We start from the raw sequence: 18,366 nt of genomic DNA, 5'->3' as shown, positions 1-18,366 counted from the left end.
AGACTGCTTTACCACCACAGCCCACTCTAAGTAATTAAATCAATCCTTTGTACTTACCGTATTCTCCTCTAGTGACGGTACTAGATCTGATTATATGCTTCATGCATATTCAAAGTACCGCACTGACAGCTCTTTAATGAGCTCTTACTTAATCAGTATGAACAATGTTCATCTTGTTCTTTTTTTTCCTCATGCATTAGAGCTAGGAACAGTTGGGAAAAATGAAACATCCAGCATTCATTTGAAAAATATATTGTACTTTGAAAAGTGTCTAAGCTGAGGAAGTTGCATTCTGCCCTTTAAAAGTCTGATGGACAAATTGGATTACTAGTATTGGATTAAATAACAAATGGTTGGAGGAGAAATGAGAAAAGCTCACTGTGATCACAGGCTTTAATATTTTTTGTTACTTATAAAGCTAAAGGGGTCTTTAACCAGTTATTAAAGTCAGGATTAATTTGTAATGGTTCAACTTACTGGCTTTTAAAAGCTTTTTAAATTTAAAAAATTTTAAATCCCTAAAAACAATAGTATAATGATGTATTAGAAGAAAATTTAATTTTTTTATTAGTAGGCTAAGTATAGATTTCCATCATTGTGTACGATCTCAGATAAGGTGTTAGTGATGATTTAACCTCAAATATGTTTTTCAGTTAATTTATGTAATCTAGGTAGCACTGAATAGTATATCTTTAAATATTTCTTATTGTTTGGCTTATTCCCTTTTTAAACATGAGACTCTCCTCATTTCCTAACAATTAGGGAAGATGCATCTTTTATTCTTATCTAGAAATCATAGGCATGAGTTAAACTGAGAATAACACAGTAGTACCACATCAATATTATTGTTCTCAAGGAAGCAGTCTTCCATTGAAGAAAATGATGCTAATTTAAGAGTAGGCTAGATGCTTCTAGTATTAATGCCTGAAAGTCTGAATTACAGTTAAATTCAAAACAAAGTTTTAATATGTGTATATTTTTAGAAATCACTGAGGTTATGAACACAAAAATTAAGTCTTTAATCAGAAAACAAAATATCATAAAAACGGCACCTATTAATATTGCACACATGTGTCATTTCACTGATCAAAAAGGCCTTCACCAGGGTACAATTGGCCTTTTTCCAAATTGCAAGCTTTTTCTCAGCTTTTTCTTTTTACTCTTTCTTCTTTTGTTGCTACCCAGGGATTTGTGCCTATCGCAGCCTATATCACATGACCAGTGTCAAGACATCACATGGTCCAAAGTGAATACAAAACCAGTTACCCTAAAAGAGAGATTAAAAATGCTGTAAAACAATAAAGACTTTTGTTCATACTCTAAAAGAATCTATCCCAGGTCTGCATCATATCATACAGTTTAACGGACTTTAATTTAATGAAAGCACATATCTCTGTTTTCCCTAATGATGAAAAACAGACATCTGATTTACAGGGATGCTGTGAAATACATGTTTAATCTTGCACACAGATCAGCTCTTTATATCCTTTTTTCATTCTAAAACTTTCTTCAAATCTCTATTAATGTGGAAATAGTTAATTATGTCACATCCATAATTTATGCAAGTTATTACAAGAATGAAGTAGATCTTTGAACAGCATGGCAACAACAAATCGAGGGCCCTTATGTTAAAGAAAAAAAACCTGTATGTGTCCAGACAAGGTATATACCTGTGTGTGTGTTAGACATAGCTACCTATGTGGTCTGGAAGAAGATATACTAAACTGTAATAGTACTTCTGGAGAAGGGAGGTAGATAGGCAAATCAGAGAGGGTGGGGTTGGTGAAAGAGGACTTGACTTTTAACTCAATTATGTCTCTGTATTGCTTGAATATTTTTTAATGGACTGGTAGTGTGTTTGAAAGTTAAAAGAAAATATCTAAAGAAGAAGAATAAAACTTAGGAAATTGACTAGGATATTTAGTCTTAGCCTGGGATATTTAATTTTTTTTGTTAGATATTTAAGTTAACCCTATGAATGTAGCTAGAAGTTGGACTGAAGTATTAAATAATGGCCTAGCAAAACAATAAACCAATCATGGATGAAATTCAGAAGAAAACAAAGTCAAATAATTATAAATTTGACTGGATACAATTTGAAGGCAGTTTGAAGGAAGAAGGTGGGGTATTAATATTTTTCTCAAGTATGATTGTGGCCTGCTTCTATATGAATAATACCAAATATACGCTATATATTATAATCCAGTAGTATTATATATTATATATTATATATATTATATATTATAATCCAGTAGTATAGATGATGGAATGGATATTTGGGAAAATGAATTTTAAATGCGTAATCAGTAAATTTATAACCTGACATTTAAAATCATCTCTCTGCTCAAATGTTTTCTCATTTACTGAAGAGTACTGTGTTCTTTTTTCACAGATAGATGTAAGTATTTTTGTAGCTTGGCCATTTACAATATATTTAAAACAATTTGTAAGTGTTTACCCTATTAGGGATGATGAGTTCTGGAAATGTATATGCATGTATATATCTTTAGTTTACTTTCGGGGAGGAAAATAAGAAAAAAAGCAGGTCATTACAGGCGGAAGCTCTCACAAAATCTCTTGACTTCTCTGATCTTCCTGCTAGTCTTGTAATTCTCATAATGATTTTTAATGTGTTTTTTAATTTATTTATTTTTATCATGACCATATGTCTGTTAGCTTCATGAGTTCCTCATTGAAATATAATAAAGTCACCCTCTGGGAAGGATTTAAAAGTTGGAACACTTTTTTTTTTTTTAATGTACATTAGTATGATCTGTAGATATGTTCAGGGAACTGAAATATACATGCTAAATAATACCTCCTTTAGAGATTGGTTAATGAATTTTTAAATATTGATTCCTTTTTTCAGACCTTAATCTTACATATAAACTGTTGTAAACAGTTTAATTTGTACTATTGGGTTAGCTAAAATATGTTTCATGTTAAAAAAAAAAAACAAGACTTGTGCTGAACTATTATTTGGCTTGTAAAATAGAAAAAACAATAACTCTTCTTAAATTATAGGAAGGAACACAGAAGAAGAGGAAGCTATGATGCAGGAGTGGTTTATGTTAGTTAATAAGAAAAATGCTTTAATAAGAAGAATGAACCAGCTCTCTCTCCTGTAAGTATTTATCACTGCTTGTTTTTCCTACAACATTGAGGAATCTTAGACTTAGCTCTATCATTGTCTTTCTTGGGATTTCAAATTTATTAGGCTTAATTTTTTTCCTTCCTAGAGATTATATTTTATATAAAAATAAAATTTAAAATACTATATAACCAGTTTTTATTTGAAGAGTAATAATTTTAAAATAGAGTATTAGATACTGAAAAAAATGTATTTATTATACTGAAAGCCAAGTCATGTAAATAATTTTGGGGTTTAAGAAATCACTTGTGCACAAAAAAGGATGTTTGGTTTACATTAAGGAGAAAAAGAAATAAAACTGAAGTTTATTTAACATCAAATTTTCAGTTAAAAATTAAATAATTCTTAATAAGGACAAAAGTACCTTTGTATTCTACAGATAATGTTACCCCTAAATTTTGGGATAAAAGATTAATAATTTACACAGAAGTGACCTTTTTATGACTCTAAGAATTACAGTAAAATGGAGACTAAACCAAATGTAAGCATTCTCAAGTCTTTAGCATTTAGTTCACATTGGACTTAATGCTTGTCCCTTTTTCTCACTAGCAGTATTCTTATATTATGCCACCTAGTGTGGGAAGAAACAGGTTTACATTTTATTTTAGCAAAAACCTCTATTTTTGTCATTTCTGCAATGCCTTAACGTAATAGAAGAATTGTGAAGTGCAGAACTTAATTAATCCCGATTTTTTTTATTGTCTCTATATTAAATTTGCACTGCTAGTACTTTCATGTTTCTTGTACTCTTTTCACATGGAGTTCTAGACAAAAAGGTGTTTATTGACAGTTATGAAAAATAATTTTATGAAATAACTTTATACCTGGCACTTAAGACAAGAAGCGCTGAAGAATGAGATTACTTATCCACAGATTAAAATATACTTTTGTGCAACTCAAAATTGAAGGAGAAAAATAATACCATTAGTAAGTATTCAACCTGAGGAAGGTTTTAGGTTTGTGTATCATTTGTTTTGAGTAGCTTAAAGTTAAAGAGAAAAGTCAGTTATGAGTCCTAAAATCAATGTAACCTAAAGGTTTTTTTAAGTGTTTAATGATTTAGTAATTAGCATATTGATGAACTTTTGCAACTTGCCTAGGGAAAAAGAACACGATTTAGAACGAAGGTATGAGCTGCTGAATCGGGAATTGCGGGCAATGCTAGCCATTGAAGGTAAGAGACGCCATGGCCCAGTGAGGTGTGTAAAGGGTCAGTTGTCAAAGAGATTTAAAGAGTGTAATACACTTCGGTCTCACTAGGTGTGGTCTGACTGGGGACCTACAGGAGTTCCAAATAAATGTCTTAGATTCAGAAACCAATAGTCATGTAAAACCTTAGGACCCTAATTCAGATCATCATTTTGTTTACTATTAAACATAAAATTGTAAGCTTAAAAGTCCATTAAATAGAAAATATAAGTAGTTAAATGATTTCCTTTTATGTGCAAGTTAAAGTTGCTTCCACTGCAGAGGTTTGAGAAAGATTCATCATTTTGATTTTTCACATTCAGATTCTAAATTTTACCTTAATATTTAATTGATGTCCATATAAATATGTCACTGTCCAGTCTTCCATAGTTCTTGAGATTCCAACTCTTATTAAGTAAATAGTCAAGCAAAGATTCAGGCAGGCATATGAGATAAATTCAACACTTTCACACATTATATGAACTTTTAAATGAATAACATATATAGTAATCCTAAGTATGGTTCATAATATCGATAAACATCAGCTGGCTTAAGTATGGCATTTATTATATATGGTTATTTTTTTAAATTCTTTGGTATTTTAGAATGCTGTTCTCCTTATACCTTTTAGTTGAAAATGTCTTATAGTTCAAAGATGTCTGCTTAAGAGCTAATCCTTCGGGCTCTGTAAAATGGACCTTTTGTCTAATCAATGCAAATTGATTTTCCTATTCTATATTGACCTCTTAACCTACTGACTGTCCATGGTAATTTCTTTCTTCACCTGATAAGGTACCTGATGTATAAGAAGTCAATTATAATTAGTTCGGAAACTAGAAATTTAAGTTTATAAGAGAAAGTCAAATGAAACCATATATTTTTTAAATAGTTTAATTAATATTGTTATTAAATAAAACACATGCTGTTTATCCAAATACTATCTTCTACATTTATAGAAGCTTTATTTTTACTTTTATATTCTTAATATCATTTGATAACTATGATATTTGTATATCCTAATTTAGAAATTAGATTTACTTTATTTAAAAGGCTTCAGATAACTAATTTTCTTCAAGTGGCTGTCAAATTATGCCACTAATGACTATAAAATTTGTCAAAATTATTTAAGAAGTTCCATGAAACTTGCCATTGAAATAAAATGCACAAATATACTAAATGGTATTTTTCCTCTTGATACAATTTTTGTTGTCATGGTATAGTCTTTAAAAGAGATTGGAAAGCTTAACAGTCATTTGAAAAGTAGGTATAGCAAATTCTATTTATATGATATTTATATGTATAATATAAAATATATGTGTATATAGTATGTATAATGTATGTATAACTCTTATAGTTTATTCTTTATAGATTCATTATGCTCAATACAGAATATTACAATTTTTTAAAATTTACTCTCTCATGTATAGTAAGTTAAATCATCCCTAAGATGCAGCTTGATACAATACAGTTGACTTTTAAGGCAGATCCTGCTTCTATTCCAAAACCACTATTATTACCATATAGTACCGTCTTTAAGGAGGACCATGATACGTACAAAACATCCCAGTTTCATTGGCAACCTATCCCTATGTAGTAGACCTTCAGTCTTAATTAAATAATGTAAAGTTTTTCTCCCTGATCCTCTTGTACACATGAAAGAACAGTAGAAAGTATTTTTGAAGAAGAGGGAAAAAAAGAATGTTTTTCCTTTCAGACACCTTTAATGCAATTGTTACTTTTTTTAGGATTTGTTTTATTTTTTAATTAATGCTATTGTCCCATATCTGATTGTGCCTTAAATCTCTCAGCCAGTTTCTGTTGTTGGTTGACAGGAAAAAGAGGGTTGAGGAAAGAAACAGCCTGTTGATTACAAATAAAGACACTTTCTCAGAGAAAGGCCTGCTCCACTAGCCTGGGCAATATGTGGCGTGGGCTGTCCTAAAGAAATTCTGGTCATCATGATTATCAGTTCTTTGAAGACAGTATCCTCTGAGCCAGCCCTTAGAATGGACACACATGCAGTTCAGTAGTCTCTTGGAGCATTAAATCACCGCAGAAAAACACATGAACAGGCAACACTAATTGGTTTTGTTTTGCTTTCCTTTGTTTTAAAGTTCCTTTCTCTTTTCTTTCCCATCTCTTCTTAGTAGCCATGAGATGTTTTTCATAATAAATAAACTAAAATATTTTCAAATAAATCTGCTAGTGAAACCATTCACCAGGAGAAAGCACAGAATATTAATAGCCATAGCACAATGAAAGAAATATTAACAGCTTGGTTTGAGAGCAAAATAATAATAACATTCAATATATCTATTCTTTGGATAATCCAAAGAATCCATAATCACTTTGGCCTTTTTTTACCTTTTTCTTTTCCCCTGAGGTGTTTTCATTGCAGGAGTTTCACTCTACTGAGCTAAGTTGCAGGATCCTTTAAGCTAACAAACATCTTTCAGATACTTTCCTATAGTTTTTTTGTTCCAGATTATTTAATGCCCCCTCAGGAAAGATAAATTCATTTCTGCACACATTGGGGTGGGCTTTTGGAAAGTGGTGTGTTCATTTTCTGCACAAGAAATGGATCTTCTCTAGGATTTTGTACATCTTGATTTATTCTTGGCTTAGAGTTTGAAGTGGGTGCTCTTCTAAAGGGATTTATGCATAGGTTCACTATTTTTGTAGTTATGGCTTATATGATAAGCTTTTTATATTTAAAATCAATATGTAATCCTGTGGAGGAGCTTATCCCCTAAAACCCCATTTGTAAATCTATTTTAGCTTTGTTACACAGCACAGCCACAGTCTTCCATAGATTGATTAGGTACAGCGGTAGAATCCTATCAAATGGCCTGCTCTGATGATGATGCAAACTCTTTCAGGATTGCTAGTTGACTGGAACTAAAGATAAGACTTGACTGCAATCCCCCAATGTGCTCTTTACAAAACTAGTGTTAATTTTCATCAAAGTGCCAGGCTTATTTATAGTGGCAAGGTTGAAGGTTTACTACAAGAACTTTAGGTCCTTTCTATTAAAGTGTTTATAGGTATTTCTTTGCCTTTTTTCCAAGGTAATTATCAACTTCAGCAAATAAACTGAATCGGGGAATGAATAATTGGCCCTATATATAAAAAAAGAGTTTTTTGAATTAACGAAACAGCTCAGTGCAGATAGACATAAACAGAATCTCTTTATTTCAACACTTTGGCTCAAATGCAGCATCAAAACTTAATCCTATTTGTTGTGAGAGGATATGGCTTTTGTAGCAAAAGTACACTGGAATCTTTAAATTAATCAGAACCCACATTGTAGTCTGTCCAAGCCAAAGTCAGTGCATCTGGCTAGCTGTTATAGGTGAGTAATCCTTTCTTAAAATGTATAACAGGTAACACATAAACTTACATTCAGGCTTTAAAAACACGACATTATGTCTAGGTGAAGCTATTTAAAGGGGGATTTAAATTTTTTTTTTTTAATTTAGGCCTTGAACATACAAATGTGAATCTTGATCAGTTTGAAAGATGTTATTAAACTTTTTTAATTCATCAAAATTTAACTTCCCAAATTACCATTGTGTATAAATTTACTCCTGTGAGAAAACAAACCCAAAGTAAAAGTAGTTTTGCTGGTGTAAAATCTACTCACTGCACATAGCTTTTTTCCCCCCACAATTTGACTAATTATTTGTAGATAGATATTAATGTGGTAATGACAGATTTAATATGAAAAATCCTATAAATGTATGCTGAAATATTTAAAATTTAATGTCAGTTAAATTTGTAAGACGATGAAAATTACCTAAATATTCATAACTTAAAAAATGTTTTTGTTACAGTTATGGGAAATGTCATTATTGAGCTAGGAGAAGATTAAGATTTTTAAAACTATTCAATACTTAAGGGACTAAAAATCAAATTTTCTCTCATCCATATTGTTAAAACCTTATTTAAAAAATAATTAAAGAAATCTTGATATCTCTAATTATTAATTAAAACCTTAAAAGTGGCTGGCCAAGTATAGAGAAGGAATAATTTAATTAAGATTATGTCATTAAAATTATTTTCTTAGTTTAAAAAATTTTGTAATTTTCAACTAAATTATATGTCTTGAGTTTATAGTGGAGAAATTTTATTTCCCAGTATTAAAGCTCATCAAAATGTTTTGGGAAGTAAAGAATTATAAATTAAACTTATAATCAGAATGATGTCTTGAGGTCAGAAATGGAAAAATTATTTATCAAAGTTGGTAATCTTAATAATTATAAAATTTAGTTACAAATCTTTTACAAATTTAGCAGGTTTTTCTCAGAGTTAATACTTCTAGAACTATAGTTACCTGAAATCAGACCAGATGACCTTTAAGATCTTTCCAACCTGGAGAGTCTATTAATTTATCTGCTGTAGTAGAATGAAACTGATTAAGAACAAGAACCAGATTAGAAAATTGTCCAGCATTCCTGACCTCAGTTGCATTTAAATCTAAGGAATAAAATCATGATAGATATGGCTTTTCTTCAGTTTTGATGTTTCGTTATTATTTTTTAAATTCTTACATTCAGAAAAAAGCTTTCCATAGAAATAGTTTATTTCTCTCTATGCAATTGAACACTTTTAAAAATAAGAATGTAATGTGACCAATTATTTAATGTACCTATTTGTGTGATGTTTTGTATCAAATGAGGATAATTAATATATAGCATGTTTAATATATATATGTGTGTACGTATTTGAGCTTATAGTGATAGAAATAGTGATAAAATAGAATATTCTAGTTTTTTGCTGCTATTCTATCCTTTATTGCACGATGATGCATCTAATTTTTAATTTGTAAATACGAGATAGAATTCCCTCTAGCTCCATTTGCTTTCATAAAGCTGCTGAGCAGTTTGCTGTCTTGAATAAATTTTGCTTTGGAGGGGGTCGGGGGGATTTGAACCAGCACATTCTTGTGCGGTTTGTGAAGATTCACATGGTAACCAGCGGTGTGCATTGTTAGGTTTATCTGAATAAGCACCAGCCATGTGAGTTTTAACATGATTGCCCAGGGCAATGGAGAGAGAAGAGAGAAACCAGAAAGGATTGCACTCCTCTGTTTTTTGGAAAGTGCGTTTGCTGGGGGAGGGAGCTACAGGAGTCAGTGGCCAGGGTATTTTTTTTTCCCCCCAAGCTGGTGTCCTGTTTCCCTTTAGGTCCTCATTTGTTCGGCTATCTGCCTCATCATCTACTTCTTCTTTTCATTGTTTACCTTCCTAATGAGGGAGGCGGGGTAGACTGGGGGTTGATTGACAGCTACAAGCCCTTGCAGTCTGGCCAGAGAGCAGTTGGCTTTGGTTTCAAAAGTGCTTTAAATGTTCGATTTGGTCCTGTTTTTATTAAACGAAACTGCTGCTCATCTTAAGGAAATTATCAGACCAGCAAAGATTAGGAAATATATTATTGGGGCCTAAAATCTTCAAAAAACTGCCCCTACACATGGAAAGAACACGGCCTGTCGGATTTTCCAACCTTAACATGGGGTTTCAAAAAGAAGTATGTAATTTTTCCTTTGCAAAAGTGCTTTGATTTGAAACCACGCAGCAAACCTCTCCAAAAGAAAACTGGCTGTGATGCGATCGAGAGCTGCAGTGTAATATTGCAGAGCAAATTTATTTTTTACTTCAAAGAAAAATGCTAATTAGCCGATTCACTACTTTTAAAGTTATTGTGAAGCATATGGCGCCCAGTGTGAGATACATCCAACTGCTAAAATAGAGCGGAGAGGAAATTAGCGAAGAATGGGCTGTATGGAGTGAGCTTGGGGGTGGGGGAGGAGGATAGGTTCTCAGGCAGATTCTCTAGCCTTTTCAGGAGGATTTTATCGCCCATCTCTGCTTCCCGCCTCCTCATTTACCCACATCCCCCACCACCAACCCTCCGGCTGACCTCTTCTGGGCCTCCAACTCTCCCTCCCCCACTTGGGCTGAAATCAGGTGCGCGCCTCCGGCTGGCCACCGGCACACACCTGGTCTCGTGAAGGCTTCAACCCGGCCTTAGCTGTCTCTTATCTATGGAAAATACTTACAAAGTAGGGTTTTAGGGGTGAAATCCTCACCACGACGGCCAAACGCCCCGTGAAACACTACTAGCTAGTGGCTCTGTGATATGTTTTGCACAGAAATAAAAGGGAACTGGAAAAGGCGGGAAGGGGAGGCTAAGGTGGGTAAGGAGCCTCCTGTCCTCTGCAGACTGGCAGAAGACCGAGGCCCAGAAGCGACGCGAGCAACTCCTGCTGGATGAACTGGTGGCCCTAGTGGACAAGCGCGACGCGCTCGTCAGGGACTTGGACGCGCAGGAGAAGCAGTAAGTGGGTGGTGGGGTCGGGGAGTTCTATCCAGAGGTCTCCAGTGGACCGGGGCAGTCTCCCCCTGGCCCCGCAGTCCCGGTTCCCTCTGGGGCTTGGAATTAGGAGCGAGAGGGGAGTGCCGCTCTGTCCTCGACGAAGAAAAATAATTTGGTTTCCTGTTTGATTTCCAGGGCTGAAGAAGAAGATGAACATTTGGAGCGAACTCTGGAGCAAAACAAAGGCAAGATGGCCAAGAAAGAAGAGAAATGTGTCCTTCAGTAGAAACCGGACCAGACCAACATTTTATTAGCCTTGGGTTCCCCAGACCATAAAAAAAAAAGTCATTCTCGTTGATTTAAAACTTTTAACATTTTGTTTGACTGGATTGTACTTCTTTACCACCACCACCCCTTTTCCTCCCTCCTTTCCAGATTTTGTACAGAACTCCGAAATAGCTTTGTTTAAGGGTTTTCTGGTGTGAATTAATCATTTCCTTGAAATCATGTGAAGTAGATTTGCACAGACATCTTGTGAGTGATTGGTATTGGGAGTGTTCAAGAAACTGTTCAAAGAAAGAAAACTCTTCCCTCGTTATTTTCCCTCATTTTTTGATGGAGGAAAATTTTAAAACATTTTTGTTGTTGTTGATGTTGTCGTTAATAGCATAATGAGGGGTGGGAGGGGGCTTAAGAGGGAGGGATAAAGAAAATGTCATGAATGATTTTTTTCCAGTCTTGCCATATGTAACACTGAGTCTGTTACCTAAATTTTATAGTTAGATCATATTCAATTTACTTATTAAACTGTGTTCTGTTTACCAGTGGGATTTTCTGCAGTTGTTTTACATTTCACTGTAAAGATAATAGAGTACTTCTCCTCTGCTTTCTTCAGAGGGTGGCCTTTTAACATAGCCTGAGACAAGTCCTAGGATTTGAAGGTGAGCTGTAAGAATGGGACTAGTTGACATGCATCAGTTTACAAAGACAGTCTTATCATCTGAGAATGCACCATCTTTTTCTCTGGATAATTATTTATTACATCTAGCTTGTTTCCCACATTTTGTTGGGTCTCAAAATTGGCTCAAGAATGCTGTTATTATTTATTCTGTATTGATAAAATCTGTCTTGCCATTATTGAGTAAATCCTCCAATTAATATTTTCTTCTCTAGCATAGCACTGTCATTTTTTTTTTGTGAAAATGGTTATCTGTTTATTTATTACGATACTGAGTCATATATAAATTTTCAATAAAAGCAGAAACTTTCTTACCTTAAACACTGCTGCTACTTCTTTGTAATGAAAACTTGACATTGGTTTGAGAGAAGTTTTTGTATTCATAAGACTTTTCATGTGGGGAAAAAAAAATGGTCCTCTTGAATGCAGGGCAGGATACTGGGCTGTATTTGGATCTGAATAAGTTTACACCCCAAAGGGGCCCTGCTGACACACCAATGTGAATTGAAAAGCAATTGGTCATATTTTCTTAAGCTGTGTAAACAACCATGTATTAAAGGGTCATCTCCGTTAAAGATTTGAGGAAATTTGTGAATACACAACACTGGGGGGAAGAAAGCTAATATGTTCTAATTTGCTGTTTTTATAATTTTGCACTCATATGAGGAATAACTATGACTTCTGATAACCCTCCAGACTGTAGGTGCTGAAGTGAAAGGAAGAAGGAAGAGGGGTTATTGTTGGAGGGGGGGAGGAGGAGGGTGTGTGCAGGTTTGTGTGTATGAGATGAGGGAAAGGGAACTTTCAACAAGAAGTTCTAAGCTACAGAAAAAAAAACCTGGCGATTTTATGGTAGTTTCCATTACTCTACCAAGGTGACTGAAACAAAGCTCGTTCAACAAGTCTGGAGACAGAGAAAACAGTCCACTAGCATTTATAGTTAGCCTCGATCATAATGCGTACATATACATACAAATATTTATACCAATACACACAAATTCCTTTCAAAAAGTATGCAGCCGCCAGTCTTTCAAAATGGTAAAAACCTCCCTAAAGTAGAATTTCATGACAAGAATTTAAGGAAGTTACTGAAAAGTTACCAGAACTAAATGAAATCAGGATTTGCCCTCTTCATTTGAGCAGGAGAAAAGAGAAGGCTACGCTCCCTGAGGGAAGAAGCTCTCAGAGCCCGGCTCTAACCCTAGGGAAACCGGCAGACAGAAACCTCCAGCCCGGAGCAGCCTGGGACTTGGGCGACCGGCGTCACCCACTCCATTTACACAGAATTCGAATTCCGGGAACCTTCCCTCCCGCGGAGCCTCGCCGAGAGGGGGCTCTCCTAAACCGCTCCCGACCTGCCAAGGGACAAACCTTCGCTAGCTCCAGACTTGCTGCCCCTCTCCCTGCCCCTCCTGCCTCAGCCCCGAGCCTCGCGGGGTTTCCATTCGGGCTGCTTTGTGGCGACCGCACGCCCCGCAGCGGCCCCCGGGGAGCGGCGCGGTCGGGCCCGCGACGAAGGTGCCGCGTCCGGATTTCGTCGCGTGGTGCCCAAAGTCTTGCGTCCCGGGCGCAGGCGCGAGCCCAGCACGTCCAGAGGCCGTGGACCCGAAAGCCCGCGCGGCTGCAAAAGAAGCTGTGGGCCCGAGGATCGCCGAGGTGGAGGAGGAGTGTTGGCTGCGGGCTGGCTTGGGCACAGCCCCGCGGGCCGGTGCAGAACTTCCGCCCCTGGCCGGGATCCCACGGCCCCGGAGCCAAACCCCTCCCCCGCCCCAAGTGTCCTCCAGAGTCTGGCCCAGCCTCGAGGTCACCTGGATGCTAAAGCCAGGGCCCAGCTCCCACGCCCCCTCCTCGGCCCGGGGGCCTCGAGCTGAGTCCACCGGCCCTCCCCAGGCAAGGGCCCCCTCTTCCCCTCCCCGAGCTGCGGCCGTCGCTGGAACGGTCGAGGCTTCAGGCCCAGCGTCTCCCACCTGGATATTTGCCTAGCGACGTGCTGCCTGAGTCCTTTCCGCCGCATACAAGAAACTTTCATCTCAGTCTCCCCCTCTTCACTCTCCTCCCTCTCCCCTCTCCTCTCTCTCTTTTTCTTCTCTTAATCCCGGGGTTTTACGGGTTGAGCATTAAGAAAATACGCCTGCAATTTGGGATTAGATAAATACTCTCATTAGGGGACAAAAAATTGTGCTACTTGATACCTCCCAACTTCCCCGAGACCGCGGCCGCATCTGGAACCGAGAGAGCCTGGCTCCCGCGTGGAGGGCCCTGGGGACCGCCAGAGCACATTCCATAGCGCACAGCCGCCCCACCTTGCCGGACTTCGGCCCAGCGCCGCCGCTGCAAGCGAAGAGAGGCCGGGAGGAGGCGGGAGGACGAGGGTTTGGGAGACCCGGCACGCACCGAGGCCTGAGAGGGCTAACCCAGGCATACAGCGCGCAGGCCCCGGCCGGGATAGCGCCGGGATAGAGGCGCGGAGCCGCAGAAGCTCAGGGGAGTGTGCCCAGCGCGCCGGCCAACTCTCCCCAGCAAACTAGTGCGCTTCAGCCAGCGTTTTTCCCCAGAACCGAAGGCGGGGGCTACATTTCGTTTCTTTCTTTAAATCTCTGCGTATTTCGGGGGCTCGGAGCCCAGGGCCTCGCGAACTATTCCCCCGCGGGGGCCTGCGCGAGCCTAAGGTGTGTCCCCGCTCGAGTCAGCGCTGCGCTCTGCGCAGTTTCTTTTCCTGTTAAGGCTTTATCTTGTTCGTGTTTTTCCTTTTCTCTCGTTCTTTTATTGTTTTCGCTGTCTCTTTCTCTTGCTTTTGTGAATGGGCCGCGGTGTCTTTGTTCTGGAGAGAAGCACCCGTGTCGCTGACTTTTGTGAACCAGAGAAGGATCTTGTAAAACCTTTTCTCCTTCATACTCCCCCACACACACCCCTCCTCTTTTGCCCCTTTGATTAGATGTTCCCTCATCGTCAAAAAAAAAAAAAAAAAAATGTAATTTCGTTAGTCTGGCGGCCACTTTCTTTGAACATTAGCTCGCTTTCAGCTCCAACTTCAATTAGAAGGAGTTGATTTTGAGAGATCAACAAAAGAACCGACCAAAGCCTTATTAAAGGTCCTAAGAAGATCTCCCGGGTTCTTTGAGAAGCAGTTAAGGAAACAGTGTGCCCTCCATCATATTCTGTTACCGTATTTTATTCGGACTCCAAAGGAAAGTGTCGCTTGGGGGAGGGGAAGCACTTTGATGAGCGGCGGCCGCGGCCCCTTTTCACTCAGCGGGCTCCCCCTTCCTTCTCCGCCACCTCCTCGCCCCGCGCCCGGTGCGCTCTCGGTGCCCTACCCCGCGGCCCCGCAGCGCCGGCGCTCCCCACCGCGAAGCGCCCGGCGGCTCCTTGACTCGCCCTCACACTTATTCCGGTTCAAACTTTTCACTCCGCCTGTTGAGGTGGAGGGGAGGAGGCGGGGGGAGATTAAGAAGAAGCGGTAGGAATTCCTCGAAAGGGGGTAAGTAAAGTCGTGCCTAATATTCAGGAGGAGGTGCCATTTAAAAGAATTGCCTTACTCAGTGTTGGGACGCAAACACTTTTTTTGCGCTTTGAAAAGTCCACCCAGGTAGACGTGTTTTGAGAAGTTTGTTCGACTGGAAAATGGGCTTCGCCAGTACGAACTATCCGGGGAGATCGCTCAAGGAGGCTCCGGCGGCATGAGGGAAGGAAATTGAGGGCAGGGTCTATGGCCACGTTTTCCACCAGATTGTCCCTAGTAAAAGGAGCCAGTGTGAAAGACAAAGTTTTCTATCCAAACCTTTCGATTCAGAAGTACAGTGTATGTGTAAAGGGGAGGGGACGCTGGGAGCCCACATTTCAAAAGAAGCGTTCAGGATTTGCAAACACCTATTGTGGGGACTGGGAACCGCAGGAGACGTTGAAGGGCAGGTAAGTGGCCGTGTCTCCCCTGCGGGTGCAGCTCGCGGGCACCGGAGTCCTGAGGCGCGGAGGCGGGATCTGCGCATCGGGGCTGCTCCCGCGCTCAGCAAAGTAGCCGGGACCAGCACGAGCCGCCCGCCGCGTGCGTTTGCGGGTGGTGGCCCGGTGTGTGAAGACTCCGCGGCCCGCGGCGTCGGGAAAGGGGCCGGAGGCCCGTTCCCCTCCAGCCCGCAGCTCCCGGCTCCTCGCGCTCATCGGGTGGCGTGCCAGAGAGCGAGGGAACCGGTTCTCCAGCACCTAGCCTCCTCTCTGCCACTCCCTCCAGGGCGCCAAAAGGGCGAGAGAAGGGCGGGGAGCCCCGGGGCGGCCTGAAGGCAAGCGTTCCCCTCCGCGGCCAGGGCTCCCGCGCGGCGCTCGCCTTGCCTGTCTTGCTCTGCGCTGCGTTTGCCAGTCTAGCCCCGGAGTTAGCGCGCGACCGGGGCGGGGCGGACGGACGGTGAGGGCGGGGTGCAGGGGGCGGGGGAGGGCGGGGGAGCGCAGAGGTAACCCCCGGCTCGTGCTGCCATTGCCCGGCTCCCTGTCACTCAGCCCGCGCGGGGCCGGGGATTGGCAGCCTAGCCCCGTTACGCACTCACCTCGCGTTCACATACCCGGGGAGGGCAGTAGAAAGGTGATCAATCTTCATCAGGCTACATTTCCAATCACCTAAACAACCCGGCGAGACAAGCCACTCCGACAAGGTAACTCGCTTGATTTATTTAGTTTGCAAAGTGCCTCTGCAGGACTTCCCCAGCCCCCACCGCCTCCACGCTGCACGGAGTGCCACGGCAACCTCGAGCCACCTCCCAGCGCTGCCCCTCTCACCCCCACCTTCTCCTTGCGGCCCCCTCGGCTAGGTCCCGGGCGAGGCACTGTGTTGGGAGTGTGTGGGGCTTTGCAAACAAAGTGTCTGTGCAATAAAGTGAAACCTGGAGGGACACGCACAAAGCCACTAGAAAGAAAAAGAAAGGGAGGAGGGAAGTTGGGGAAAGAAAGAAATCCGGCGGGTCCCTGACCCACCGCCCGGCCCCGCGGGTAATTCCTGTGCCGCTCTGTTTTGCAGGTTGGCCGCCCAGAGGGTCTGTGTGAGGGCGTGAGGTAGATGGTGAGCGGCCCCGGCAGCTGAGGGCAGGTAAGGAGAAAGCCGCTGGCCGCCCGGGACTCTGGGAAGGCGTCGGTGGCTCTTGCCTCCCCCTGCTCAAACGGGTCCCCGCTTCCCCGGTCCCTAGCATGGGGGGTGGGGGGCGGGGCTGGGAAGCCACCTGGCTCCCCTCTTGCTGAGCGGAGGACCCCGGAGCTCCGCTGCGGCCCCGCACCCCTCCCCCGCCTCCTCCGAAGTAACCCAACTGAAGTGCTAAGTTTGAAGAAAGTCTTTGAAAACTCACATTGCAGTCTAGCAGAGTCGCCACAGCTGAGTCCCCTTCTCCCTTGGCCCCGGCTCTTTCCCTTCCGCCGCCTTCCCTGCAAACCGAGTTCTCCCGGCCGAGACCGTGGGTCCCTGGGGAGAGGAGCGGGCGACTTCTCTAGCTCTAACTTCTTTCTTTCCCTGAACTCTTCTAGCGCGGGTCCCAGGTCTGCTTTAAGTTCCTGTGAAGCGGGCTAAAGCGACAGGTCCTCTGGGATCTCCGTCCCACTCTTCCAGCGCTACTTCCTGACTCCTGATTGTAGCACCTCAGTTTTGGGGGCAACTTGGGGAAGCCGGGCGTCGACCTTCCTGCCCGGGGCAGCGCGAGCTACGCCGCAGAGGCCTAGTTATCTAGTTTGGATTGGGTCCTGGGGCGCCGGTTCAGTTAGTAGGATAAGCGGGAAGCGCATCAGACCTTACTGCACTGAGGCTTCCCATATCCGCCAGACCCTTGGGGCGCCGGTTAGGTCACCTTTCGACCCCGGCCGGGACCCCATTGTCCGCAGCCGGGACCGACTTGCTCTGGGGAAGCACGGCCTGCGGCTGTGGAGAGGTGCGGGTGATTTCGGGCGGCGTGTTAGAACCGCCACCTGTACGGTGGCGCCTTCTGGTCGCCTCAGCCAGACCAGGGCTCGAATCGGTGGTCGAAGTGTGGGTGGGATTCCGGGTAAGCAATCTCTCAGCGGCCATGCACAGGGAGGTAAACCGAAAGGGTGGCTGTGGGCTCTAGGCCCGGGACCCAGCCGCGGAGACTCTGAAGGAGGTACTCAGTGGGCAATGCTTCCCGGAGAGGCCCAGGTGCCGCGAGCCCTCCGCAGTGCCTCACCTTGGCTCTCTGGAGTCTACCTGTCCGTCCCACTTTCAAAAACATTTGAAACAAAACGAAACAACCCCTCATGCTCTGGGTCTCCTGCCGCCTCGAGGTCGAGGGGATGTTTGCTTGTGTGGTGTGATGCCCTCTCCCACCGGACAGATTTTTGCCTAGTCTTGGGACCTAGCACACTCTGCGGTTTGGGCTCTGACCTCCCAAGTTTGCCCCTGATTTTAACCTCTTCTCACTCCTAGCGTCGCCCTACGAGTGTCTGGCCCATTCCAAGCCCCAAAAGAGGTGATAATGATCCAGAAATTTTACTTTTCAAAGAAGCTGTGGTCTTTGGGCTAAGGACTTATAGAGCCGAGTTCTGCACAGATCCATAGCCTGCGTCACCTCCCCATTCTTTGACTCCTTCCTCCAGCAAGACCAGGAAGCCATGAAGGCGTGGAATGACGGTTTCGGTGTGTCTCATGTCTCCATAGGCCGGGCCCCCAGACGCAACAGAGCTTGAAGGACTGCGCAGTGGGAGCCCCGCACTGCGCCTGGCCCCCGGCCCCCTGGATCCGTCGGGGCGCCTCCACCCAGCTGTTAGC

The 18,366-nt window shown here is 42.1% G+C and overlaps 1 protein-coding gene across 4 annotated transcripts in view; it reads left to right on the top strand.

Annotated features, from left to right (window-relative positions):
* Positions 1 to 11,073, top strand: part of EHBP1 (EH domain binding protein 1) — a 339,975-nt gene extending 328,902 nt beyond the window's left edge. For all 4 annotated transcript variants that reach the window (XM_061155211.1, XM_061155209.1, XM_061155210.1 and 1 more), the window contains 4 exons: positions 3,025 to 3,124; positions 4,252 to 4,325; positions 10,561 to 10,675; positions 10,850 to 11,073. In XM_061155211.1, the coding sequence (XP_061011194.1) occupies positions 3,025 to 3,124; positions 4,252 to 4,325; positions 10,561 to 10,675; positions 10,850 to 10,940 (380 nt within the window). In that variant the 3' untranslated portion in view covers positions 10,941 to 11,073. The remainder of the gene's footprint in view (positions 1 to 3,024; positions 3,125 to 4,251; positions 4,326 to 10,560; positions 10,676 to 10,849) is intronic.
* The last annotated feature ends 7,293 nt before the right edge of the window (positions 11,074 to 18,366 follow it).

This window comes from Dama dama, chromosome 11, assembly GCF_033118175.1.
Source record: "Dama dama isolate Ldn47 chromosome 11, ASM3311817v1, whole genome shotgun sequence".
In the NCBI taxonomy this organism is placed as follows: domain Eukaryota; kingdom Metazoa; phylum Chordata; class Mammalia; order Artiodactyla; family Cervidae; genus Dama; species Dama dama.
Note: the sequence above shows the minus strand (reverse complement) of the source record. Positions and strands in the feature narration are given on the sequence as shown.